Source organism: Labrus bergylta, chromosome 10, assembly GCF_963930695.1.
Source record: "Labrus bergylta chromosome 10, fLabBer1.1, whole genome shotgun sequence".
Classification (NCBI taxonomy): Eukaryota; Metazoa; Chordata; class Actinopteri; order Labriformes; family Labridae; genus Labrus; species Labrus bergylta.
In genome coordinates this window covers 26,289,767-26,316,875 of record NC_089204.1, presented here as the reverse complement: position 1 = coordinate 26,316,875, position 27,109 = coordinate 26,289,767, and the positions used below count along the sequence as shown (strand labels likewise).

The 27,109-nt window shown below is 39.9% G+C and overlaps 1 protein-coding gene across 5 annotated transcripts in view; it reads left to right on the top strand.

The window, feature by feature from the left end:
• khdrbs2 (KH domain containing, RNA binding, signal transduction associated 2) overlaps nt 1-27,109 on the top strand; it is a 98,722-nt gene that overhangs the window by 28,706 nt on the left and 42,907 nt on the right. For all 5 annotated transcript variants that reach the window (XR_010667066.1, XR_003808565.2, XR_010667067.1 and 2 more), the window contains exons 3-4: nt 8,281-8,397; nt 16,130-16,276. Coding sequence is in view for 2 of the 5 variants with exons in the window: in XM_020632753.2 (XP_020488409.1) it covers nt 8,281-8,397; nt 16,130-16,276 (264 nt within the window). In the remaining 3 variants the exon portion in view is untranslated. The remainder of the gene's footprint in view (nt 1-8,280; nt 8,398-16,129; nt 16,277-27,109) is intronic.

The following is a 27,109-nucleotide window of genomic DNA, read 5'->3' as shown; positions in this document are numbered from 1 at the left end:
ACATTTAACCCAAATAGTCAAATCCACATTGGCAAAATGCCATACAGGCGCTTTTATTATGTTGATAGAAAAACAAAATTCAGTCAGCTTTGAGTTTCAACCACAACTCGTTTGTTGTTGCAAAGTTGTACTTGAATATTATTACTGGGAGACATGGCTGATTCAGAGCTTAACGTTAGCTAATTAACAGCTCTTATGGTGGATATTGTTCTCAGGAGTAACTGCCAACAAACAGCGAAAAGGATGGTGAAAAAGTAAAACCAATGTGCACAAACAAATTCAGGCTAATGTTGCTAAGTGACGGCTAAATCGGTCATAAAAACGTTATTTGGTACGACGATGTCATTGTTATATTTACAGCTCGTTTTAATATCTCAAAGTGCCAAAAAAGAAACAAACAAAAAGCTTGAAGTTTCCAAATGTTAGGCGGGAGTTTTCCGAGTAATAGTTGATGTCATGGTGATGTATGTATCCCAACACAGTTACTGCAAAATGAAGTAGCTTACTTTTACTTTATTTCAGATTCACAGGTTCATATCATCATAAGCTTGAGTTAATGCCCTTTAAATAAACATTCAAACAGCACTGATCAACAGCACTCACTATTATAGCTTTTTGAAAGAGTGAAATGAAGCCTTGGTTACAGCGTTGACGACACAGAGCCTTTCTTCAATAATGCAATAAAAGAGTATTGTCATCTAAAGACCAGTGCTTGTTAGAGACTTGCAAGAGAAGAGCTCAGATTGTATGAATTGATTTTATTTTCCTTCGCTCTAACTGGAAAGCTAAGTGCTGCTCTGACAGTGAAACAATCCCGCCTGTCTGGAACACTTTCATGGTCTTAAACAGCTTTTGTAGCGTCATGTGCCCTTTAGCATCGCTGCATTCATGTCTGCATTGATCTAGGCTCATACTGTTTGTCACTTTTAACAGGAAGCTTGATATTTGTTTTGTTTTCTTTTTGTGTGTGTGTGTGTGTGTGTGTCTGTAGCCATCTGGGTGGCAGTTCAGGGCTTACACTTTAATAGGGAACTGTGAAAAGCATTGTAACTTTAAACACGTTTTACTTCAGTGTGCAACATTTTCCTGAAAAGACCGCAGGCTGAAGAGGATTCGACTGGACAACGTTCTGAACATTTGCATGTAGTATCTTAAAATAAAATGTTTATCCTGACTTCTCAGGTGAATGTGGCATATATTAAACGTAATGAGGTATTTTTTGACTAGACATTAAACACATATACTTGCTACAATTTGACTTTTTGCACTGTTTGAACTTTGGAAAATACTAGTTATGTGTTTATGAACATGTGACTGGACTTCTTAAAATGAAATAAAAAGACAAAAAACATTCATGCCTTAACGACTGTGATTGGAAAATATCCTGCTCAGTCTTTAACAGTCGTAAGCACTTTAGTATACACCACATAGGAGCATCCCAATGTTAAAGGAAGAGTACATACCACAAATATTTGACATTCTTTTGTTTTGTTGAGTCTCATGGACACTTGTCGGAGTTGCGTATATGGACATGTATGAGAGTCTTTTTTTGTGACGACAAGTCATGTCGGAGAAGAAGTGACATACAACATCCAGGTGACTTTGTGTGTTTGAAGATGAGTCACAAGAAAGACTCTCTGACTGGTGGATGTTGCCACATTTCATTTCAACTTCACTTCACTTTACTTCTGTTCAATGTTTCAATGTGTATTCAACCCACAAAATGCCAATCTCTTGTTGTCCGTTCTCATGTCCTGATGTTTCATATTCATAGAAATCCCCAAGACGATGACTGATACCTCTGATTAGCATTTACACTGATGAATTGCATCCCTTTAAACACTAACATCATTTAGATTCCTTTCTTCAAAAACTCACCAGTTAAACAGTAAACCTCCTCCACATCTCTTCTGCTGTCTTTATGTCTGTGCTGAAAGGACACACAGTCCTCCAACACACTCACAGAGCAGTCAACCCTAGCTGTCATTTAAGCATAAACCTCTACCTGAGGCTTTAATCCTCCTACCAGACAAGACCTGGACTCCCCCAGTATAGCACAGCTCGCTAACCCGGCAGTAAGTGCCTCAGGGCGTCTGCAAATCTTGACTAGCCCCAGTGCACAGCATTAACAGGCAGCGACCGTGCACACTTTCCAAGTAACAAACTGAAAAAAGTTTGTCGTTATTACCTCTGCAGGATTAGCTCCTTGACAGGTTGAGGAATTATTTTATGCTTGCTAGAAGAATGCTAGAAGTCATTTTGGTTTTATAAATAAAATCAGAATGAGGGCTTTGATTTCAATAGTGCTATGTAATGACTTGCATAATTTAAAATGTGGCAGAATAAAAAAAATCAGGATCATGACAGTTCTCACATGTTTTCAAAGAAATCTTCATTTTAATATATGTAGAAATATTCTTCAGCTGGGATGAGACTTCAGAGATCTTCCAAAGGGAATTAAGTGAAGTGTTGGACTTGCTTTAATGTGTGGTTGTGTTCATATTGTCTTTATCTTTTAAAAAAAAAATCTTTTTATTGTTTGAATAATGTTTTCCTTAGTTTGTGTTTGTTGATTTCACAGCTATCCTTTTTGTTGTTTGTTGTCTTTTTATTAAATATCACATATTATGCGAAAAACACTTTACAATGTTTTCTAACACTAATATGTGTCTCAAGTCTGTCTATAAAACCCCAATTTATGAAAAAAAAGTCCATCCTCTCCGTCTTTTACCTGCTCCACTTTTCAGAAAATGTGTCCTCAAACAGGCCCTTTGGAGATTTTCCCTTTGTGACATCACAAAGGGCAGTAACCCCTCCCCCAGATGGGTGACACTCACACAGTTAGGGATTTTGCTGCATTCATGTGCTCCTCCTGGATGGTCCCAGTTTCCGAGTTGGGAAGTCACTCTTTCAAATTTAGTGTGTTCACGTGATGAGTTTGGAAAGTCAGAATGTTTCGTAGCAACAACCGTCGTGGATGCTATGAATAAGATGTGTGAATGTCTCTGTTCCAAGTTGTTTTAAAGCAAAAGTTGATGTGCAATTCTTGAACTCATAAAATGTACCTCAACATTAACAAAAAAAATGTTGCCTACCCTGTGATGACGATTATGACGTCAAGTCATCAAGTCGAGCACCTCATCTTTTTAGGAGTTTCCGAGTTGTTTTTCCGACTTGAGCAGGTGTTCATGTGCATTTTACAACACGGAAACTCGTTTTTCCGATGTGTCCTACACCATGTGAATGCACCATTTGTTCTGTCCTCTGCGTCAGCCTTTCCACCATAAACAGTTGGGCATAGTACGAGAAATCCCAAGCCACATCCCCTTGCAGAGGGGGGGCGTGGTCAGACACAGCTCATTTACATATTTAAAGCTACAGACACAGAAACAGCCTGTTCTGAGCAGGGCTGAAATAGAGGGGTTTATAGGCATGATCAAATACAGGATCAGAGTGGATTTAGAACAAGAAACTTCACAGACATGTTTTGGGGAGCTCTTAGACTTCTCTTGCTTTTCTCTCTAGTTATTGTTTTTATAGTTATGTGGTACACTATGTAGTAAAGATAGTTGTCTAAAGTCTGAAGCTGGAACAAAGTCCATCTAAATTTCACATGTTACTCCTGGTCACTCCTGGTTCAGTCCTTTAGTTGCAGCAAATACATTTTCATTTTGAAGTTTTCTCGTCTTTGTGAGAGTCCCACGTTAGGTGTCAGTCAGACGTTTTCAAATGCTTTATAGACAGAAAACAACCACATTGAAAACTGTGAACTACTGACACTTTTTAAACATTTATAGACTTTATTTATAGGCTTCTTTTGTGCCAAAACCTTTAAATAATTCATTTGGACTCTCAGTCACTGCTGTCTGTCACCAAGTGAAGATGAATGTCAATAGCTGATGTCTTTAATATTCATGTTTTGGGGATTACAGACTGTCTGTTATGAAACCTGAACTCACTTTTGAACATGGTTGTATAAGATTAGATTCTGAAATGGTGTCTTTTTATGAAGCCAAACCACAAAAAGTGGAAGAATGGATGACATGTATAGAAGCAGGACTTATCAATATTATGAGACAGGTGTGCTCTGTTTGCTTTAAGTTGTTTCAGCACTTTAACAGATTTCCAACACTTAGCATTGAACTCCTGCAGGCTGTTGATTTCATGACTCAGCATTCTAAAAAAAAAAAGGATATGTATGCAGCAGAGCATAAAATATTGCCCGTTTTGTTCTGTGCATTCGTAAAAGATCCTGGTGCAACAATTTCCGACAACACAAGCGTGTACAGTTTGGTGTGGACTTTGGTTGTGTAATAATAGCCGTGGCTAATGTGGCCTCGAGCTCAACGCCTCGAGCACAGATTTGAAGCAGGAAATTCACATTCAGATGACTAAATTTATTCCAGAAGGACAATTCAGTCTCACAGCCCACCGAGTCAAAGAAGAAGAAATCAAAACAACCTTAAAGGAAACAAACAGTCACAGCAGCATTTCAGTGACATCAGATCTGCGTACACACGCGGTTGTCAAATGATAAACCAGATTCTAAAAAAAAACTATCAATACTAGGGCTACACTAATTGGTCAATGATTTTCTTTATCGGTCTGATATCGGGTATAGTTCCAATGGGTCGATCCATGAGGCCAGTCTATACAAGCCAGTGCATATTCTGTGTTTATGGCAAACATGTGCATGTACAACGTCGCTGTCATCGCTGCGCTGGTGGGTTAGGCTGAGCAAACATAGCATAAAGGGTGCTAACAACAAAAGCTAAGCAGTTAAGAGGTATTTCAGGCTTCTTACACCAACAACTCCTATGGCTTCTAGTTTAACGTCTGCATGTTTAGAGGAGTGATGGCAGAAAGAAGAGTTTAGAAGAAAACAAAAATAGCTGAAAAACTGGACAGTTTATGGGCTGCATTGCAAAGACTCAAGAAACTTCCCTGCTTTGAGATAAAAGCTATAAAACACTTAGAACCACGGTACAGTTTGACATCATGTAAAACAGTTTTCTGAGCTCGCTCTGATACCAAGAACAGAAGTATTGGATCAATATCGAAACTCAAAGAGTTGGATCGGTGCTCTTTAAAAGTACAACAGAAGAATGAATTTATAAATAAGTAGATATGTAAAAACACCTTGTACTTTACTCAAGTGTACAGGAACTCTCCATAAATCATTTAGAGCTGTCAGCATTCAACAACCAGAGTATCAGTTTGTCCTCCAAGGAAGGGCAAGATAGCGCCTTCTCCAGCGCATTAAAGAGAAGTCAGGGGAGAGAATGTGGTCAGTTTGATTTGTAAAAACAAACAACATCATTTTCTCATCCTTATGTGTGAAATATGTGTGACATGTTTTGTGCATCCTGAACTTTAAATGTCATTTGAATCCACATCTGCTTCATAATTCTCCACTAATCATTTATTACATCAGTCAACCTTTTTCAAATCCCACGTAATCATTGAGGTCATGCTCTTATTTATAGATCAAATAAGTGCAAAGAAAAACACACAAGCAGAAAAGCAGAGCGAGGTTACTGACAGTTGAATTTAAGAGCAGAGAAAGAGAGTTTTAAACTGACTTACTGGGACTTCTGTTGGGTTTTAAAATGTTTGATGTGTGGACATTGTAAATACTAAAATATGCTTCCAAAATGTAGTATTTGCACACAGTACTGGGAGCATTAGCCAATCAGAAAACATGAAATTCACAGGGTTTTTTTCTGCAAGAATGAGACTTAACACATCATCTTGTGGCACAAATGAATGGTTTATACAAGTTATTCATATATGCAGTGATACTCCCAAAGACCTGTAAACAAACTTTCATGTATAAAAAAAAAATAAAAAATCAATCCCAAGAAAGTATAGAAGCATATGGCAACTGAATGAAACACAATAAAATACCCTGGAAATACCTTCCAAATTCAGTTTATTGTAAAAGGGGCTTTGCCAAGCTGCATTGGCAGGTTTGCAGATTCAAACTTCCTGCTTTAAGCCTTTTAGTCCTGCAGGGTACACAGTACAGAACTTTAGAGGAATTATTTTGACTTTTAATCCTGCACAAAAGCTCTTAGTTTCAGTTTCTGTCATATAGACGCTCTGTGAAATACAAATATGTAGATCCCTGCACTTTATCTCTTAATATTTGCTCAATGTTTAAATTTGTCTTTGCTCTCCAGTGCTGTGTCCCCAACACACACACCGCCCCCCCCCCCCCCCCCCCACCCCCCATCTAATATCTGCATAGTTATCAGTGTTGAGACTACAGGGGGCACATTGCATCATTTCAAACCTCATTTAACACCGAACCGTGCCCCCTTTCTCAAGCCCAAATTGCTCGCCGTGGAGCTGCAGAGTGGCTCCAGACATTCATTAGCTTAATGAAAACAGGCCACTCTTCTTCTACCGCCCAGCGAGCGCGTTCTCGACGTATCCGCATCCGCCATCTGCTCTCCAGCTCCCTGCCAGCTATAGGAGAGTCCTGTCACAGCGAGCCCGCGTGAAGACAGGATCCACAAAGGTGCCTTAATCATTCAGATCAGAGGACAGGCAAGGACAGCAGGGATGCATTTTTTTTTTTTCCTCTTTCTTTTTTCTCTCGATGTCCCCTGGCGCTTCCCTAACCTGGGATGTAAGCGCTCACTCATGATGATAATGATGTTCATGAAACAAGCTGAGTGTGCAGTTGTCGGAGTTGAGAGGCAGAAGCCACACAGCTGGCAGGGAAGTTATTAGCCGCTCATCCACAGTGGGAGAGGTTGCTTTGTAGAAAGGTTAATATCATTTTAGGGTTGGCCTGAGTGTGTTGTGGTGGGCGTCTGACCACCTGTTCAGCCCTGGAGGTGGTCTCTCATCATCTCGTCCAACTGCAAACATTTGAAGGTCGAAACCACTCATCAGAGTTAAAAAAAAAAATGTTGGTCAAATAGCGTGGTGTATTTTAAAGTATTGCCACAACACCAGAATTTGGAACTTCAATACCATAATAGTAAAAATCTATTACATCTGTCGACACAGAAATTTAGTCATTTTTAATGTCCAACCTGCACATTTTGCTGGTATAGTATAGGGATGTTCCTAGGCTAGTAATTCCAGTTGGTTTAACAGAAATTTAAATTCAGACTAATCGACTAGTCTAAAGTGAAGAAAACACCCAGTAAACTGTCAAAATTAAGCAAAATTAATTAAAAGTTGTCTGCGGGTAAACGATGACTAGCGTTAGCAGAGCTAGCGCAGCCAGCCTCCGGTCCTCCATGCAGATTTAAGTCCAGATGCCTATTAACTTTATGTCCGTTTTCAAGATAAAAGTACCGCCAAACCCTGATGCTCCTACGAGATGCTGTCTGTTCACTGTGCTTGTTTACATCCAGGTGGCAGAGACTGTATATTTTAAAAGCACATGGTATTGAAAGTATCGAAGTAGCGCACATTTGGACTCCGAAGACAGCCTCATTTTTAAGTAGCATTCGAGAAAGTCTATTTTCTCTCTCTTGTAATTGATCTTAAGCTAATATTTTTCCTAAAAATTACCCATTAAAACGGTCGCATTACGAGTTCTATGCCCCCCATATTAATCACTGCTAATCTCAGCAGTGGTTCGCCTGTTAACAACCCACAGCTACTCTCTTCAATATGAGCGCTAGCTGGTGCACAGCGAGAGGGAAATGATAGTCAGAGCCCCGAGGCTTGAATCTGATAGTTTGTCATCAGGATAGTATAACTTAATTTCCCACTGGGAAGAAACTCATTATTTCTGACTTTATCTCAGCGCTGACCTCTAGAACAGACTCAGGAACATTATTGGTTTGAGCCCGTGCTCCCTTGTCCTTTTTCTTTCCCTCTCTCTCTCTCTCCTCACGACATGTGTGACCCTAAACGCCAAATAAGATACGTGACTAGCGAGGGCAAAGTTCAAGCAAACGGATGGATGGATGTGTTAGGCAGGACTGCAGATGAGAGTCTCCTTCACCTTTAATGTGCTACATACAGAGCGCAATTATATTGATTTATTACAGACTGGGATACCGCTCTTTCTGACATGATGAATGGTCAATGCAATGTGAGATTATATTGATATTAGATGACTAATGGCCAGCAAACAGCGTTTAAGGCTAACCTTTTCTCCAAATGGCTCAAATTCCTGCAACACATAAAGAGAGGGTTTCAGAAATATTTGTCTTTCTTTTTCCCTCCATAATTTTCTCTGTCTCACAAATATTGGAAGCATTGATAAGATGTCTGATTGCTTTTTTTTTTTTTTTTCCTCCCGTGTCACAGTTTAATTTTGTCGGGAAGCTGCTGGGGCCGCGGGGAAATTCCATGAAACGATTACAAGAAGAAACGGGAGTGAAAATGTCCATCCTTGGGAAAGGGTCCATGAGGGATAAAGAAAAGGTAAGGGAGATATTGATTGGTGCTAAAACTTTCATTTTGCTGTAAGGTTTCGATCAAACGGAAATATTAACAGAATAAAAAAAACACTTTGAATTCAACACAAGCAAAGAAGAAGACTCTAACCAACAACATCTGAGCTGCAACTGAGACAAACAACACCCGGAGTAGAATTAATGGCTCCGGGTTGACAAACATATGTACGAGAAGAAGGGGGAAATGTTTTTCCTTGTGTTGTTTAATAGCATCTTTTGTAATAGTCAATTATGAATGCAAAGTAATGAATCTCTTTGCCGAAGTCATTTATCCTTCTGACTTGTGTTTCCCTGGAGCTAAAACTTTACTGAGCGTGTGCAAAGTCAGCCTGCTGGATCATAACAGGTCTCAGTGTGCTGCTATAGAGTTACGACGCTTTTAATACTGTAACCTCTGATTTAAGACCCGGGACATGACTGAGACACTAGCAGTGCTGCAAACCTCTGTGCTGAAACTTAAGCTGCAATTAGTCAAAAACACTTTGAGTGTAAAATAACACAGAGGCTGGTATAACTACTTAATGATCAATGTTTGTAAGATACAATTGTATTGATTGACATAAGATAACAATCAGGGCTGGGAATCTTTGGGTGTTGTACCATTCAACTCAACATTTTATAGTCGTGTGTATTGGGTTGGCTGGTTTTCTTGGTTCCTGGCTTCATTCCCTTGATATCAGCATTTTGTGAAATATCAATTGAGGATTTGAATGGAGAAATTAACTTCCCGAACCAGAGCCACCAAAAAAGTAGAGGCACACAGTGTTAAGCTCTATTATACTGTAGGCTGTGTCAAGTGACAGACAATTTCTGTTAGTCTAAACTTTGACACATTTGGAAGAATAGAAAAAATATCATTTGACTTTGAGAACAAGTTCAGGAGGAGTGTGAGATTGTTCTTGGAAACTGCAGATGACGAACCCACTTTGACCACATGGTCCATTTTGTTGCTCGGCTTGAGATTCAAATGTTCCATGTACTCTTGGTCAACAGATGGAGTTTCCCCAGTTGGCATTCAAATATAGACTATATTGTATACTGTTGCTATTCACAGTTTTAAGTGCCTGAAAGTTTTGAGTTATTCAGAGCTTCTCCACTTTCAAAATGTATCTATCAAATGAAATGACTGACTTTGGAAACATTAGACGGAAAAATCAAAGATCACCGTCAAGTCAAATCATATGCTGTTCTGGAGCTTTTGTTTATATCGCACCACTGTTTCCTTATAAATGAGACAAATGGCAACTTGTCCTACAAAGACCTGAAAGAGAAGAATTATTCCCAATTGGGTATTTTAGACAAACATACTCTTCATCTGTTAAACACTGATCTTAAAGGAAGAATGTGGGACTTTTTGTGTCGAGACATTTACAGAGGAGATACTTGAGGTCTGCTGTATTTATGTGTAAAATGTTGCACATTCTGCCTTTAATTACTGTACCTTATGTCATGCAAGATAGCATCCAATAATATAATTACTGTGTGTACTGCCAAAAGATGTGATTTAACCAAAATTTATGAAGCAATTCAAAAGTCAAGTCAGTGACTCTTTGACTTTGTTTGTAGAAATAAATACCTTTAGCTTGGCCTAATTGTGAGCCACAAAGTCTGCAGCCTCACAAAGGCTTAAGGCAGTGGGACGTGCCTTAAAAATGTTCCTTGGCCGGAGCAAGAGTTCATTTAAAACTTTGGCTTGCTGCCACTAAGTCCACTCAGTTGACTCATGTGCTGCATAAACTCATTTTTATTTTTTGTGTGGAGAATTAATTAAAGAGATGCCAAAACGTTTACAGCAACAGCTTCAATGTAAAAGTTTAATTACATCTATGCAGTGTCTGGGTTGTGCTACTGAACTGCTAATGCAGTCAGGGGTGTTGTCATTTAATAAGTACTGGTACCCTTCACACAGTGATGGGGGGGTTTTCACCTGGATTTTAAAGGTGATACATGTTTCTCTGCAGCACAAAGGACACTTATAGACCCCTAACAGATTTTATTTTGTTATCACATACCAGCTATGTAAAGATAACATTTAGTTTTTTACTGCTCTCTGTTAGTGATATTGATTTTGTGTTCAGGCTGAGCAGGTCTGAAGGACTCTGTGACGAGACTGACACCTAAAGGTCGAGTCTGACAGACTGCACGCCATCGGTGAAAGCTGCTCTCAAGGCACTGTGATACAGAAATGGCTGAAGTTTCATTATACAGGGGGGACACACTTTGTAGGGGTTGTGTGACTGAGGTGAAATCAAAAATCAAGTACATTATTTGTCCCTTTTTTTCATTTATATGATGAAATAAAGAATACATTTTGGGGTTAAATGTTTTCTTTTCTGGATGACTAGACTTGAGTTGTTCTGGAAAAAAAAAAAAGTATGTTGGTAATGTATTTGATGTTCTGTAAACAGAGGACTTGCCTAGTCCAAATGGGTATCACCACCAGCCTCCGGCTCTCCCTGCAGGTAAACATCCACATGCACGTGCTGAATGTGGTTACGCATTGCTCTGGTCAAAATGCCAGTTCAACTTGACATGGCCTACAAATGTATATCCATTTACTGGATCAAGAAAACTACCAAGCTGCTCCATGCAACGAGATGCTATCCTTTCACTGTGCTTGTTTACATCTGTGTAATAGAGCCAAGCCGTTTGGCAGTCTTTTGATTCAGAAAATGGAGATAAAAACATATGTAGGCTGTGTCAGGTTAAACTGGCATATAATCAGTTAACAAAAGCAACGCATAACCACATTTAACCTACATGGAGGAGCAAACCATATAGGCACTAGCATTGCTAATGTTAGCAACACTCAACAAACAGACTTTGTTCTGCTGTGTTTTGCTGCGTTTAATGAGTTGTGCTCAGTTTTGACTTTTCTGATGGTTTTCTCATTTTTGCTATCTCATTCAGAGCTTCAGTAGATTACGTCAGTCCAGCAGTCGGGTAATACATCAGTTCTCTTCTGAAATATTGTCAATATTTCACCTTGTGCATTAGAAATAGCCAGGTGAGCATGCTGCTGAGTCATTGAGCTAAAACAGAGAGTCCTCATTTCACCCCTCTGACTCCAGACTGTTTACCTTCAGCTTAAGCAAACTCTGCAAGGTCAGGGAGACTTTTATTTCTGAGTTCCCTGACTCCTTATAGCGGAGCAAACTTATAATAATATGGATTGATGAAGCACACCAGCCTGTTGTTGTCTTGGTAACAGATCTGCAACTGTGTGTGTGTGTGTGTGTGTGTTGCTCCTGCTGTCAAACATTTCTCTGACAATGTACCGAAAACGGCTCAGAGACACGATCATATGCCGGCATTCACGTGTTGATGTGATCCATAATGACCGTTGCTGTCTGACAGGGAAAGTGAAGCCTGCTGAACATTTTTTGGAGTGATTTTTTTTAATTAAAACTGATTTCTCCCAGAGGGCGGAGAACAACTTTGTAATGCAAGGACAAAAGTTTGAACTCCCAGGTTGGCTGGCTGATCAAAACGTATGAGTGGCACTCCTCTTAACAGCCACCATAAAGGCGTCCTTGAGCTACGCACTCGACTCCCTACAGTTGCAGGATGGGGGAAAAATGAAAAAAAACAACTTCTTGACTGTTTTTTTTTTGTGTCCATGAATGAATCATTTCTCTTTCATTATGCAGCAACCGCATTTTAAACTGGTACAGGTAGACAAAAAGTCACCTCCTCTCTTCTGACATCCCTCCAGATTATCTGTTCAGTGTTGAATTGATTTTACCATTTGCCTGGTTCATTTTAAAACACAGTTAGAAACCAGCCTGGAGCACTGTTACAGATCTTTTTTCAGCCTTTAAAGCCGGTGTGACGCCTCAGGCGGAGCCCCTCAGGGCCTGAGTAAAGACTAAAAGGTGACTCGGCTTTTCCTGTCAACAAACTTTTGAATAGTTTGCCTGAAAAGCTATGACTGGCATTTTACCTCCATTTAAACTTGCTTGAACTAAATTCTCACCTTCTTCACATTCATATCTCTTTGCTCTCTGTTTTTAACTTGTTGAACTGTGTTGAAATTAGGATTCAAAGCTTCATATTATCCATCATTTCATTCTTCCACCACCATAGCTAGTTGAATGTAAATGATGAGTCTGATAAGCTTTTTTTCAGGATAATTTCAATCTGCACTTGAAACCATTTGATATTTTGTTTTTTTATCACATAACAATGTTTGATGTTTGATGAGGATCACCAGTCTGCTCTACAGTTATCAATAGTGCTTTAAAGACTCATTATGCAATTTTCAGAGCAGATTTTCAGGCCAAAACAAATGCTCTGTCCTCCGGGTTCGGTTCCAACCTGTGGCTCCTTTCCTGCATGTCATTCCTCTCTCTCTCTCTCGCTCTCGCTCTCTCTCTCTCTCTCTCTCTCGCTCTCGCTCTCGCTCTCTCTCTCTCTCTCTCTCTCTCTCTCTCTCTCTCTCTCTCTCTCTCTCTCTCTCTCTCTCTCTCTCTCTCCCTGGTTTCCAATTCTGTCCACTGTCATGTCTCTCCAAGGGGGGCACAAAAAGGCCAAAAAAAAACAAATGCGTTCTTCCATCACACCTCCTTATCACCCTGTGCACACCCACAAACCCATATTTTACCTACTCAAACTAAAACTCTGACGAAACCAACTTAGATTGGGAAAAAGCTGCTGGACATTTTGAAGCATCAAGCAGTCAAGTTGTAAACTGAAGAGTCAAAGTGAGATTGCATAGCCTGGGCCTCGACTAAATGCTTCTGTTGCTCAATATCTGCTGCAAGTGAAGCTGGGGAATTGTTTTTCCACCAAGTGTACCATGTCACATTCACAAGGTGATAATGTCTGTAATTAAACATTGTGTTTACAGCTTGTACCACTGCATCCAAGTGGCCAAAGAAAATCAATTTATTCTTCATTTTTATGATGACATTCATGTTATTTCTAATTAGAAGGAGGGACCTTGAAACTTTGCTAAACTTTTTCTCAACACTTTATGTCACTGGGATATGGAAGAAGTATATAATTAATGTTAAAAATTGCACTGCAATTGTTTGTGTCTGTCAGAGTGACATCTGAACCGTTTGTAGAAGAAGACATACTTTGTTATTATTCCTCCCTTTTCCCTCCCTTTTCCCATCTCAGTCCCCCAGACGATAACAAGTAGTCTACATCCGTCGCAGAGCTAGTTTGAATGCAGCCAACAAACTCATTTAGGGGCTGACTTGGGGCTGATTACACTTTTTGATGAAGATATTGGTTTCAACTAGGGTTGTAGGCGACTAATTTCCAGTCTAATTTGAACAAAAATGTAGATTCAGACTAACATAAGTCTAAATGTAAAAAAAAAAAAAAATCAGGAAACAGTCAAATCTGTCAGTTTATTTGAAATTGTCTGTGGGTAAATGATGCAATGTGGTTTGTCGAATGTAGCTAATGTTAGCAATGTTATAGCATCGCCAGCCTTTGCTCCTGCTTGCAGGTTAATACCACATGAACATGCATGCATAATCTGACACAGCTACATTTTATCTCACCTTACTGGGAAACCACGCTGCACCTACAAGTTGCAATCCGTTCACTATGCTTGTAGAGCCGGGAGAGCAGGCCCATTAACCTAAGCTACAGACCCCGCTAGCAGTGGGTGGCTGCGTTGCAACAACAACACTATTAGACCGGCATTGAGGGCCAAAATGTGAATAATCCTTCAAACCACTAGTTATTGAGGTGCTGCCAAGACACAGAAATTAAGTTTAACCGCTTTGTCAATTAAACCCCTTCCCAAGTTTGAGCTCAGTTAAAAAATACAAAAACCAAATGGGCTTTAAAACTTCAAATTAAATGAAAATGACAGGTCAAGTTGGCTTGTTCAAGGCAGCTGTCAAGGTAGCTAGACTCTGGTGATTCTTGGACAGAAATTATAAAGCTGGGGTCAGCTGGTGACATAAAAATCCTCTGTAGACTCATTTCAGTTCGGCATGAGTCGCAGGCAAGCGACCCCGCTGAATTTGGACACAGCTATGTGTCTGTTAATTTATTTCAAAAGCTTGTCATTCCTCACCTGTCCACCAAGTGTCCTCCAGCCTAAAAACACCTGTCTGTCCTGCATGCTATCATTCAGCTGCCTCCCTAGCTGTGGCTCATTTGTTTCTTTCTTATTTGAATTGGTCTTGCTTGTTGGTTTTTGTATTCCTGTCTTAAATCGAATCAGATCTCCTCTGTCATGTTTTTTTTTTCTACCATTATGTACCTCCATTCTTCCCTGAGGTCCCTGAGGGACTTCAGATTTGTTTGGCAACTCCGATCACTTACTGTCCATCAGAATGGTTGGCTATTTGAGTCTGAGCCACTGGATGTCTATCCATTTGAACATTTCCCTGAGCTGTTTTGGGCCATGAGAGCATTCCTCAAAACAAAACCAAAGTGAATTTTTCTAACCAAGATACATTCACTAACAGTAACCCTGGAGCCAGACTCTCTCACTGCACTCTCTTCTATCTGATCTGTTATTCTTTCAGTTGTCAGACAAGCAGAAATGATCCTTGAATTGGAAAGTGAGGTAGAGGTCACATATCATTCATGAATGTTTTTTTTCACTTTAAATGTTTTACAAGTGTCTTTCTGGTGATGAGTGATTGCTCAAGTGTCTCCTTGTCTTTGAACAAACTCATTATTGTCTCTGCAGGTTTGAGACTGCCCGTTACAGAGACGCTTCAAATGAAAGGAGAAAACTGATTGTTTTTTTTGTTTTTTTTGTGACATCAAAAGCTTTTCATTCTCAGAAAAGATTTTTTAAGCAGGAGTGTTTCTTATGACTGAAGGCACATTTTCATCGGGCGAGCAGCATGGTCTGAAAGTTGGATGTGTCTATGTCTTTGTTAATCTTTCCTTCAAATATTTGCAGTTAGAATTTGGCTCAGACTTTCATGGTACGCTGAGGTTGCACCTTGACCTGGTATCTCACACCATCATCAGGTCAAAAGTAGAGCAGGTGCTTCCTTTTATGACCAAATACCTGCAGAGCAAATAATATCCCAGAGACTAAACTCCCTGAATTTGTCTTCAATGCTAATTATGCAAATTAGGATGCTGATCAGGTGAAATGAACAAAAACAAGGTAAACATTAAAACCACTTTACTTTAACTTAAACCACTGCTGTGTTCAAGTGCAATCAGCTGCAATGAAGCTAAGTAGAGAAAAAGAGAGAGTGACAGAGCAAGAAGACAAACTGGAGTAAATATTATTTGTACTATAATGTACTCTGAAACGTTGGTGTGAGCTTGGTGAAATAGTCGGCTGCAAGTCCGATGTCAGCTGGCTATTCACTATGAATGTTTTCTGACAGTGCAATTTCACTCAGAGACCTTTGGGGGGTGCTAAAGCGCACAAAACCAAATTGATAGATTATTTATAACTTTTGTAAAACTGAAAAAGAAAGGCTGTTTTATCCTTCTGTTCTTAAGTTTCTGAAATTGGGCCCCCGGAAGACAAAGTAAATAGTTCACCAGAGTACAGCTATCTGCTTTTTTCCGTCACCCTGTAAAGTACTTTTTAAAACTTTGTTGATTTATCGGGATAAGTTTGAACTGTGTTATTTGTTGCAATAGGAATGAATAGATAGCAAACATTGGACAACAGTGTCTTCAAAGTATTTGAACTTGAGGTTTTCCTTTGTGCTTTTTGTGGACGTGAATCCTTCACTTGCTTTCTTCTTTCACAGGAAGAAGAATTAAGGAAAAGCGGTGAGGCCAAATACGCCCATCTGAGTGATGATCTTCACGTTTTAATTGAAGTCTTCGCTCCACCTGGAGAGGCCTATTCCCGCATGAGTCACGCCTTGGAGGAGATTAAAAAATTCCTTGTTCCAGTGAGTTAAACACTTCATCTTTATTTTTTTTACCACTTCATTTCTATTCCTGTGTCGTCTATGCACATCAGTCATTAATGCAGACTTGCTAATTTCTCCACAAGGTGGATAAACACAAAGCAAACAGTGTCTGTGTTCTGGGGAAACCAGTGTTCTGCAGAGTTTCTGTCTGTTTGACTAAGACATAAGACATAAGCGTGGAAGTTTTCCTCTGCATTACAGCCACTTCCCAACACTACATCATGCCCTTACTTACAAAGGAAAAAATAATGTATTCAGCAATTAAAGTGCAGTATGGAACTACTTGTAAGACTCCAGCAACTTATAGCCTGGAGAACTGAGCAATAATTAATGTGCATGTTGTGTACTCTCGCTGAGTCTAAGCTGTAAATATTAATCAAGCTTTGCAAATGTGACAGGCCTAATAGAGGAGTTGTGCAGCATGAGTCTTCTTTATAGAGTTCATGCCTCTTCCTCTGCCGAGCCAATACTCTTACAAGCATGTCTGCTCCCTGGGCCAGGAGGATGATGATACTGCAACGGCGCCAAGCAGTTCAAAGCCTTCCAAATGCAAATTACTTAACACCGTGTTGCCAAAACACAGGAGCAGACATGCAGGGTTATTAATCTATTCCTGATGTGTTTTCTCTGAGGAAAAATACTATGTGAGTGCTTCACCCATTGAATCATTAATCTGTACTGACATTGGGTCATATATGTAGAAATGTGAAATACATTTTGAAGTTGGTGCCTTCTTGGCCGAGAAAAGGCAGAAAGTGTCTTTTTGGCTCATTTGGATGAAAGACACCAAATCCCAGAATGCACAGCACCGCAGGCCACTCCCACTAAGGTCCGAATCAGAATCAGAAATACTTTATTAATCCCAGAGGGAAATTCGATCGTTACAGTTTCAGTTTCTCGCCCCGGCGGGCACCCAGCAGCATCAGCGATGGGCGGTGGGCAGCGGTCAGCGGCGGCCCCAGCGGGCAGCGGCCGCAGCAGCCAAAACACAAGACCGGCCTTTCAGCAGCAGCCGTCTCGCCGCTATATTTATATTTTCACCATTATCGGCTTTATCCATAGAGCCTGTTAGCATAGCTTCCAAGCAATATGGCGGACGTTAAGTTTTCGATTTTGGGAGTGAGTTCCCACCCACTGATCTGTGATTGGTCTGTAGCTTCAGTGGTCCAAAATATGAGTAACTAGCGTTGTAGTTTCACCTCGCTAACTGCAACAGCTTCCAGTGATGCAAAAATCATCATTTTGCATCACTGGAAGCTCCTTTTCAGACTTAGAAATACAAAGATTTCCCATCTCAGGGGAAAATGAGGGCTGGATGCACGACCATTCAAAAATACTACCAGGTTTCTAATGATACAAAGATTAATGCAAATGGATGAAGTATCCCTTTAAAGGAATATTTGAGATTTTCTGATGTGTGGTTGAATGAGTTATCAGAAAACTTACTTTTATCACCCGCGATAGATATCGAGCGGCTCAGCTCCTGTTAGGATGGGCCGGCTGCTGTACCATCACTGAAGCTAAGATAACATGTTGAGTACGTAAATATGTTATCATGCAGGTCTTTACTTTGTCACTATTACATCTCCTCAGGGATAAGGGGAGTTACATTGAAATTAAATCTACAGAAAAGAAGGGACTAAGTATAAGCAAATTTAAAAGTTACTAACAAACTAAAGAACTTAAAACAAGTTCCTGTCAAAAAGAAACACTAACAAAACAGAAGCTGATCTATTTGGCAAATGCAAACGCTGTAAGCTGAAACTACACCAGCAGGAAACACTAAGGCATTAAAGACAAAGCACCCTCCTTTCACATAAGGCATAAACACTAGAGAACTCAGCGTTCAAGATGCACACAGCTCCAACTGCTTCCTCTCTCCTGCTCTTTATACTCTGGCCTTGATTGTTGAATTGTCACAGGTGTGCTCGATCTCCAGCTGCAACAAGGAGAGAGCAGAATCTGAGAGGAGAAAAACACAACAACAAAAACACAAAATACTACGGCACAAAACGATCACTTTATGCTTTTTCTTACCATGCAAGTATTGTGTCCCTACGTGGGTCGAAAAACGGTATCTGATAGAGTTACATGTCTTTTAGAGAAAGTGGCAATTTGACAACTTCATACTGCTCATGGTTGCACTTGTGACAGGAATGAGAGTAACGTTGACAGAAGTTAATCAGCCCAAAGAAGAAGATGGAGTAGTTTAAGGTTGAACAATGATAAGAGGTCAAACTGGTACCAAATTACAGTTTATAGATAATTTAATCCTAAACTTCTCCTTTTAAGACACTTTTTGTACAGTTCAATTTAGTATATATCTGATTTGTCATAATATGTTTATCTGCTGATGTAACAATTCTTGCAGAATCTCTATATTGTTATATTTTGTTATTGTGTCATGAGTTATTCTGCTGCTCCAAACCTGAGTCAAATGCATCACAGTTACCTAAGAAGAGGGAACAAGTTAATTAGCCACAACACTTTTATTCTTTGTAGACGTTTATTCATCATACAATCTTTTAGATTTTTGCCTTTTTGCCTTTAGTAGTTAGGACAGCTGAAGAGAGACAGGAAATGATGGGAGGAGAGAGAGCGGGGGATGACATGCAGCAAAGGGCTGAGGTCGGATTTGAACCCACAGCCGCTGCGCTGAAGGCCATTGGCTCCATACATGGGGTGTGCATCATAACCACTAGGCTATCGGTGCCACTAATCATACAATATGCATGTATTTTAAAAACATGTAATAGAAAAATGATAAATTCCTCTAAAGACAAGAATGCTGTTCTTCCTTTGCTGCCGTATACTTTCAAAGTCTGTCAACCCGCGAAGGAATATCATGGACTGAAAATAGGTGCAGGAAAGTCAGACTCCCAATCATTGAACTAACTGCTTGACTCTCTGACTGAAGCCTCGTTTAAAAAAAACACAGAGAGGGCTAACTTTTCTAGTTGCTCTCCAAACGTTAGCTCGCTGCTCTGGAAGGATTCAGCTGATACCTGAAGTACGTTGATCAAATAGTCAGCTTTTATATCTGTGAAGTGGTTCTTAACATTTGACCTTCGCCTTGTTTTATTTCAAAGTGTTAATGATCTTCAATGTGGTAAAAGGACTTGAGCTTGTGTAGCACTTTTCTTCTGACTACTGAAAATGCTTTTACACCGTACAGTAGGTAACACCTCCCCATTCACACACTGATGGCAGAGGCTACTATAAAGTGTCCATTAGTATGAACTCATCCCATTCATACGCCGCTAACTGAAGCAGTTTGGGTGTCTTGCCCAAGGACACATCGAACATGTGGCTGCAGGAGCTGCGTGGGGATCAAGCCCCCGACCTTCAGATTAAGAGACGACTGGTGCGGGTTGCAGCTTCTCAAAAAAGGGTCGGACTGTTTTGAAAAATGCAGCAAATTTGAACTAAATTTGTGATGTTTTCCTCCTGCAAGTTTTGTGTCACTACCCCAAGTTGAATGCAAGTTGCACTAGCATTCAGTACATCAAAACAACCTTTTGAATCCTCTTCAGGATTGCTCATTTTGTTTCAGGATTCCGGTTTTACCCTGATGCTCTCTGTTCTGTGCCATTCACACCAGTCTGAGAAAGTCAGCCTGCTTCTCTTGCTTGCTCACAGACCATTGGGGGGGCTTTAATGTATTGTTTTGAGGAGGCTCATTATATAAGCTGCAATAAATATCATGCTTCACTTCAACACAAGAATCTAAACTTTCATCTGGCAGCGTCCCAGCTCTCTCAAGTGATTTGCACTACCTTGAGAAATGATGAAGTATTGTGTATTTTAAATTACTCTGCATAGAAATCCGTCCCAATTAGAAAACACAAAGGATGCGCTGTATTACATTTCGTTTTCAATATATTCAAACATTCAACTAAACTCAGGCAGTTTCGAATAGACAACTGTTCTTTTGTACATTTTTTTCCAGCAGAACTAATGAGTCAAGGTAACAAGGGAGGAACCGATATTGCAGATTTTACAACGTGACAAAAGGGCTCAAGTCAGGACTGTGGATGAAAATGCATTGTCATATTTTGGGGAAGTCTATGAGCAGTTAATGGCTGCAGGAAGTGGACAAAGAGCTGATCTTTTTTCATGAAAGCTTAGAAAAATAAAAGCATATGTAGTGAAAGTTGGGCGAAACAGAAAATGACTGAAAGTCTTATTATCTTGCTCTTTAATGGTCCAATATGTAAGATATCTGCTGAATTTTATTTAAGCTCCTTTAAGCCGACCTTACTTTCCGTTCTCTAAATAGACTTTTGTTGGTGAGTGTGGACAAAACCTCTGAATGTTTAGTGAAGTTATGTTGCTTTCAGACATGCTGCGTGTTGGCTGCGTGATGCCTTGTTTTCATTTCGCCCTGCAAGTCAAAGTCAGAGCTTTCAGTCTGTTAGCAATGCGTCTCACACTGAAAATCTAGAGAATAAAAGGCTTGCATATTTAGCCGGGGCGCGTTCTCTGCAAAAAATAGCCAATAAAATGATATGATAAGAGCTTTATTGATACTGTATGAGTGACATGTATAGCTACAGTATATCGGTAGAATATGTGACAGACATGAAAATGAATGTATGGTTACACTTCCAGTGGCATTTTCAAAGTAAAAGCCCAGTCCGGGATTTTTGTAAAGAAACTCCGCTCCAAATGTAAATATGTTTGTTTTCTGATAAGCCCAGCCCCCCAAAACTTAAATTAAGACACTCAAGACAACCTGTGATTGTGGCAAACAGAGGAAAGAGTGCTTGATAGTTTTACTTTATTCATGTTTGTTGACTATGATTTACAGTCACGTAAACACCTCTTTACCTGTGAGGAATAAATCTATATGTCTTCAAAACCAACAAATAAAATGAAATGAATATAGTTTATGGACTTCTTAGAATTAAAGCGTACAAAACAAAAAAAGACAAATCTAACTGAAGGGACAGGAAGCCAGTGTGAAACAGGCCTTTGACAAGAAAAAAAAAAAAAAAAATTTGTGAGCCATAGAACTTCATCATCTTGCAGATAAAAACATGGAGACAAAGAAAAAAGAGCGTTAATTCTACAGCACATGCTGCCTGCTTCGGGGATCTTATGGATTTAGCAAATAAACTGCACAGAATGCAACACAACAGGCATCTGTCAGTATCCATGGCGACAGATGTTCCCTGCCTCTGGTGGAGAGTGCCGAGTGCATCCTGCTGTTTACCTTGTTTTAGTGGCTCAGGATGGTGACTGTGTTGCCAGAGGGAATGGGAACACTTAAGTTGAAAATAATCAGCAGGCGTTTAAACTTGTTGTTTTTAATCGCTTAATTTAATTCATAATCCTTGTATTTAAAACAGGCATGTAAATGTGTTATTTCTATTGGAATTAAGGGGAAACTCAGCTGATTATAGATATCAAAGTGTGTTTACAGCATATTGGGAGTGAAAATGCAAATGTGAACGAGTTGGTAAAAGCTTTTCGGTGTCTCCAGAGGAGCTACGTGGAAGTCGCCTGGAGCGGAAGCCGCTTCATTCAGCATTAATTGGGGGCGAGGACTACAAGTTTGAAATTTGAGAAATCCTGAGGGGGAAGGAGTTAGAAGAAGTGAACTCACCTGACCTCGGAAGTCCGCTCCATATCTCAGCCTGAAGCCATCACCTTGAGGCTACATTAGCTGCTACTAGCATAAAACACAAGAGTCTCTGAGTGGAAGATGAATGTTTCTACTTGTATTTAAGGGTTGCACCAGCTGAGATAGTTTTAAAGTGAGCAAGCATAAGTTGCAACTGTGTGGCTTGAATATCCCCAAATCTAAAAATATGTATATACAGTGTAAATATATGGACACATGGATATATAAATATAAGAATAAGCAACAGTTTTATGCTCATAAATTCAGACAACAACCCTGTCATGCAGTAACGGAGCGAGTGTGGGGGCAGAAGGTGCGGCCGCCCCGGGCCCACTGTTGTCTCAAGGGGCCCATTGTTGTCTCAAGGGGCCCACTGTTGTCTCAAGGGGCCCACTGTTGTCTCAAGGGGCCCACTTTGAGCCAAATTTAACATGCATTTTGTTATTTAGTTGAATTTTCTCATAAAGTTAGTTTGACTAGGTCTGAGTCTCTCTTTTCTTTTGCCGCAATCAAGAAACACAATGTATTTTGTAGAGCAGAGAGGGGCTCCCCTCCACTGCCAAGGGGGTTCTCAACTTCGGCAGCAAACAGCACCAGCGGGGTGCTGTGGCCTGTTTGTAATGTCATTGATGCCACCTCTTAGCACCCCCTTTGCTGGGCCCCCGCTGCTGTCTGGAGTTTTACAAACCTAGTCGTCTGTCTGCTTTATTTCTGTTTACCTCGCAGTTTTTCGTAGCATTAAAAGTGTAAAAAACTAAATAAAAAATGGTTTCTAATTGACAACTCAACCTGGCAAGTCTCCTCCCGTTGCTAGCTCCACTAACGTAAACGCTACTAACCAAGCAAATAAACATGTTAGGAGGAGCACCCAGCTAGCTGTAGGAAAGTCTATGATGAAAACTTCATTGGTAAATTGTTTCATCATTATTTGAGATTACGCTTAGATGCTGGTCTTTTGTTTGTGGGTGCTTGTGTTGTAGACCGCCCTGTCTGCTTGGTTATCGTACTGTATGACCGGCAGGCCATTGCTGTCACACTGTTTACAAAGTTTGTTGTCTGTTTGGCTGGATGAGCGTTCAACTTCACTGAATGTTAAACTGTAGTTGCCTTCTGTCTTTGGTTTCCCATCCGGCTAATGAAGTCTGCTTTACTTGTTTAATCGGTGGAATATGCGCACAGACATATCAGCACTTGTTCTGTTTAAACATCAGCAGGTCACTCACTGATAAGTCCCTGTCACTGTGATAGCACCCTTTGTAATCTGCAGCGGCATTTCTCTTTGTCCCGCCCCCGTCTTGTATCTCCATACAGCCGATATTATACCATAAATGATATACTATATTACTATATATGCTACAGCATATGCAATATAGCCTATAGACAGTTTAAGGGCCCACTATTGGTCCCCGCCCCCTCTGCAATGATTCATAGGCTCCGCGCCTGCTGTCATGCAGTGGTTCCTAACCTGGATAACAGACAGAGGCTCTGCAAGTTTCTTGTTTTGGCATTGCCCACAGTATCCTGTATATGATATATTTTTTATTGCTCAATATATAAACATTTTAGGCGACCCCATTTGAATTCCATGAGACCCCACAGGTTGGGAAAGACTGCCGTGCCGTGATGTAGTGTTTTGTGTCAAGTTGCTCCTCAGACTGTAAACAACAAAGAGCTCATGGACGAGGGAAACTTTCCCAGAATGTCTGTTATCAGTTAAGCAAGGAGGACCTGTTGGCTCTTCTGAAATAATTTCCATAATCCCCATAATCTTAATCATGGTCAGATAATGGCCAGTGGATTCTGAGATGGTAGAATAAATATAAATGGTCTTATTCATCTTTTAATGTTAGGAGTTTGTTGTCTGCTAAATGTGTAAAATACGTTTTCCACAAGAACTAAATTTATGCCAGTGTTGCAAAACTATCTGATTTAAGTCAGCTGCCGCGCGACACCATTCCTCATCTTTGCCGGCCCGCCAGGAGAACTCCCACTCTGCTGCAGCGGCACATCGAGCCTGCTGCTTTGACATTTTGCCCCCGAAAAACAAAACTCAAGTCAGAGTGATAAAGCACACAGGATGACATGAGACATGAGTCTGTGTCCCACAATGCCTCGTGTAGTTAAGTGATTTACGCTGCTGGTTGCAGCTGAAAATAATGTAATATAGCCCTTGTGCTTCACTCATTTCCTCCCTTTTCTCGCACTCCTCTCTTTTCTAATCCATCACTGATCATAACAACTTTAATGTTTTCCTTTTTCTAAAAGCAGAAAAACTAATTTAATCAGAATAAAGCATAATTATGTCTAAGAATAAATGTCATTCTCCTATGATTTAACAAAACCTGCTTCCTTTAACTGTACTCACATCTTTGGAACGGGAAAATAATCTACACTTCCATCTTTTTATAAATGAAAACAAATTAACAATTGGTTAAAAAATAGAATCAAATGAACGAGCACTTTGTTTTCCATTTTCATTATACGTATGAGTAAGTAGAGAATTTTATTTCTGGGCGGACATAAAGGTGCAGTTTGTCATAAAAGCAACTGAGAAGAGAATGCTTATCATTACAGGAGCCTTCACAGATCTGCTGTGAAGCAAAATCTGACTACAGATACGCTGGCTGCACTGTCAGCTTAGAGGAAGAGAGGAAAATGCAAACATGAATGTCATCAAAGGACTGCTGTATGTACAGAGAGAGAGAGAGAGAGGAGAGAGAGACAGAGAGAGAGAGAGAGAGAGAAGAGGTAGAGAAGGACGTGCAATCCTGCTCTCAGCTGCATGAGCTCCTCATCCAGGGCCAAACTGCAGAGGGGAGCATTTTGGCACATACGGGGACAAACAGATGCTTTGACCAGATACGTGGCAGCAGCTTATTTCTTCTTCGCCATAAACTCAAATGTGAAGTCAATCGTCGATAAGCCTGGTATTAGGTATGACTAAGACCTTTATGTGCCATAACTGTAGGTAATCTATTGGATCCACACAATCCCAGATATACTCCCAGTGTAACAGTAAAAAGAAGCCCGGTGAAGAATCAATTCAAATTCAAATAACTTTATTTATCCGTTAGGAACTTCACTTCTTGTGTAAAGAAGCATCAGTGCAACTATAGCTCACATGATGGACAGCACAGCACATAAAACAAACACACACACACACACATCACATATCAACATCTAAAGAGTAATCAGCACTGAGTGAGTGAAGCCGTAACACATGATGCAGGACAGATCAGCAATAAATAATGCTAAAAAGATCTGATATGGGTTCAAAAAAGAATAAACATCCAAGTTAACTTGTGAGCAATTTAAAAAGCATAATAAATAGTTAATGAATAATTGTTATGAGAGGTTAAACGAGTGGTGTTAAAGGGTGCCAGTCATGAGTCTGATGGATGTGGGCACAAAGCTTGACATGTCCCTCTTGGTCCTGAAGGTGAGAGATCTGTATCTGTGTCCTGAGGGGAGAAGGTTGTACAGTCTGTGTGTGTGTGTGTATGTGTGTGTGTGTGTGTGTGTGTGTGTGTGTGTGTGTGTGTGTGTGTGTGTGTGTGTGTGTGTGTGTGTGTGTGTGTGTGTGTGTGTGTGTGTGTGTGTGTGTGTGTGTGTGTGTGTGTGTGTGCGCGCGCGCTGTCTGAGGCTATGTGTTGTCCCTTTTGTCCTCCTCCTGTTATAAATGTTGATCAGTGGTTCCTGCTGCTGTCCGATTATTTTACTGCTCATTGTTATGATCCTGTTTAATGAATGGATAGACAGGGACCCAAACCAGGTTGTGATAGTCAAAGTTAAAACTGATTCAATAAAACGTTTCAAGAACATTTCTAACAAGTTGAACTGGAACTGAGTGGATTTAATACGGATGCCACATTATGATCTACAAAGGCAAACTGTCTATTTCTCTGTTCTTATTTGTTATGCCTTTAACCGCTGCAAAGGGAAAGGTGTCAGACAAAACAATCTGCAGCACCCTAGAAAAATCTCTTTTGACATTTTTTCACAAGCAAAGATTCACAAAGACTTACACGGGTACGGAACAAGATATGCAAAGAGATTAAGAGCTTTCACAGCAGGGGGCGCCAAAATCGACAAAAAGAAAAACTTCATCACAGGAGCTTTAAAATAAAACAGATCAAAACTATATGCTGAGAACAGTAATGTTTAATATGTACTGATGCTCCGAGGAATCATTATTCTTAGTGTGTTGTTCATTAATGTTAAAAAGAGTTTGGTTGTTGGGAGTTCAGCACACAATGATGATAAGTTAAACAAAATGGATAATTCTACTCAGACACATTAAAGCAGAAGTCGTGAGTATGTTTTGGAAGAAATTGAAAGTGAAGATGTCACAAAAAGTAAAAAATTGTCTGAAAAATAAAAACTGTAGTAAGGTAACTGTTCAACTTTTTTCTTTGCTGATCTTGTCTTGCAAGTGAAGATTTCTGTAATTATTTAACGTTATCACTCACTGTGACACAGTTTAAGCAGTGTGCGATACAATTAGATAAACTTTGTTGTCCCCTTGGGGAAAATTGTCTTGCTCACAAGTGCTGCACACATTAAGCTGCCTCCAGAGTAGAATCAATAAATAAGGACAATAAAAATCAAACAACAATCCACATGCAAACTGAGAAGTACATACTAATGAAAACAATGAAAACCACAAACATGTAATGCACAAGATCTGCTCCAAAAAACACAACCAAATAATAGAACAAGATAAAAACAAATTTTACAAATATAGGAACATTATGACGCTTTTGCACAACCCAAGACGCCTAATGAAGCATTATTCAGAACTCTGATAGAGGTGGGCACAAACACGTCAAGCACAGACAGCTCATATATTCTGTTAAGTGCGTTTTCTGACACCAACCCGATTGCAGTCGTAACAGGCAATGAAAATTATTATACAGAGAAAAAAATGAATCTTCTTAATGATAGTTTGATTTTGAATGTCCTTTAGATATAACAGCATTCATTTCAGTCGATTTTGGTGACCCAAGTGGACACAGGTGTACCTCTTACCTCAAAGTCGATTATGTCCTGCACATGTGTAGTAAGTCCTGATCCTGCTCTCTTTTATCATCACTCGTAAAAAAGTTTTTTCTGTAGAAATTGTATAAAAATTAAAAATAAACCATGCATTTATAGTTACGTGGTCTGACACCTACCCTGCAGCAGCA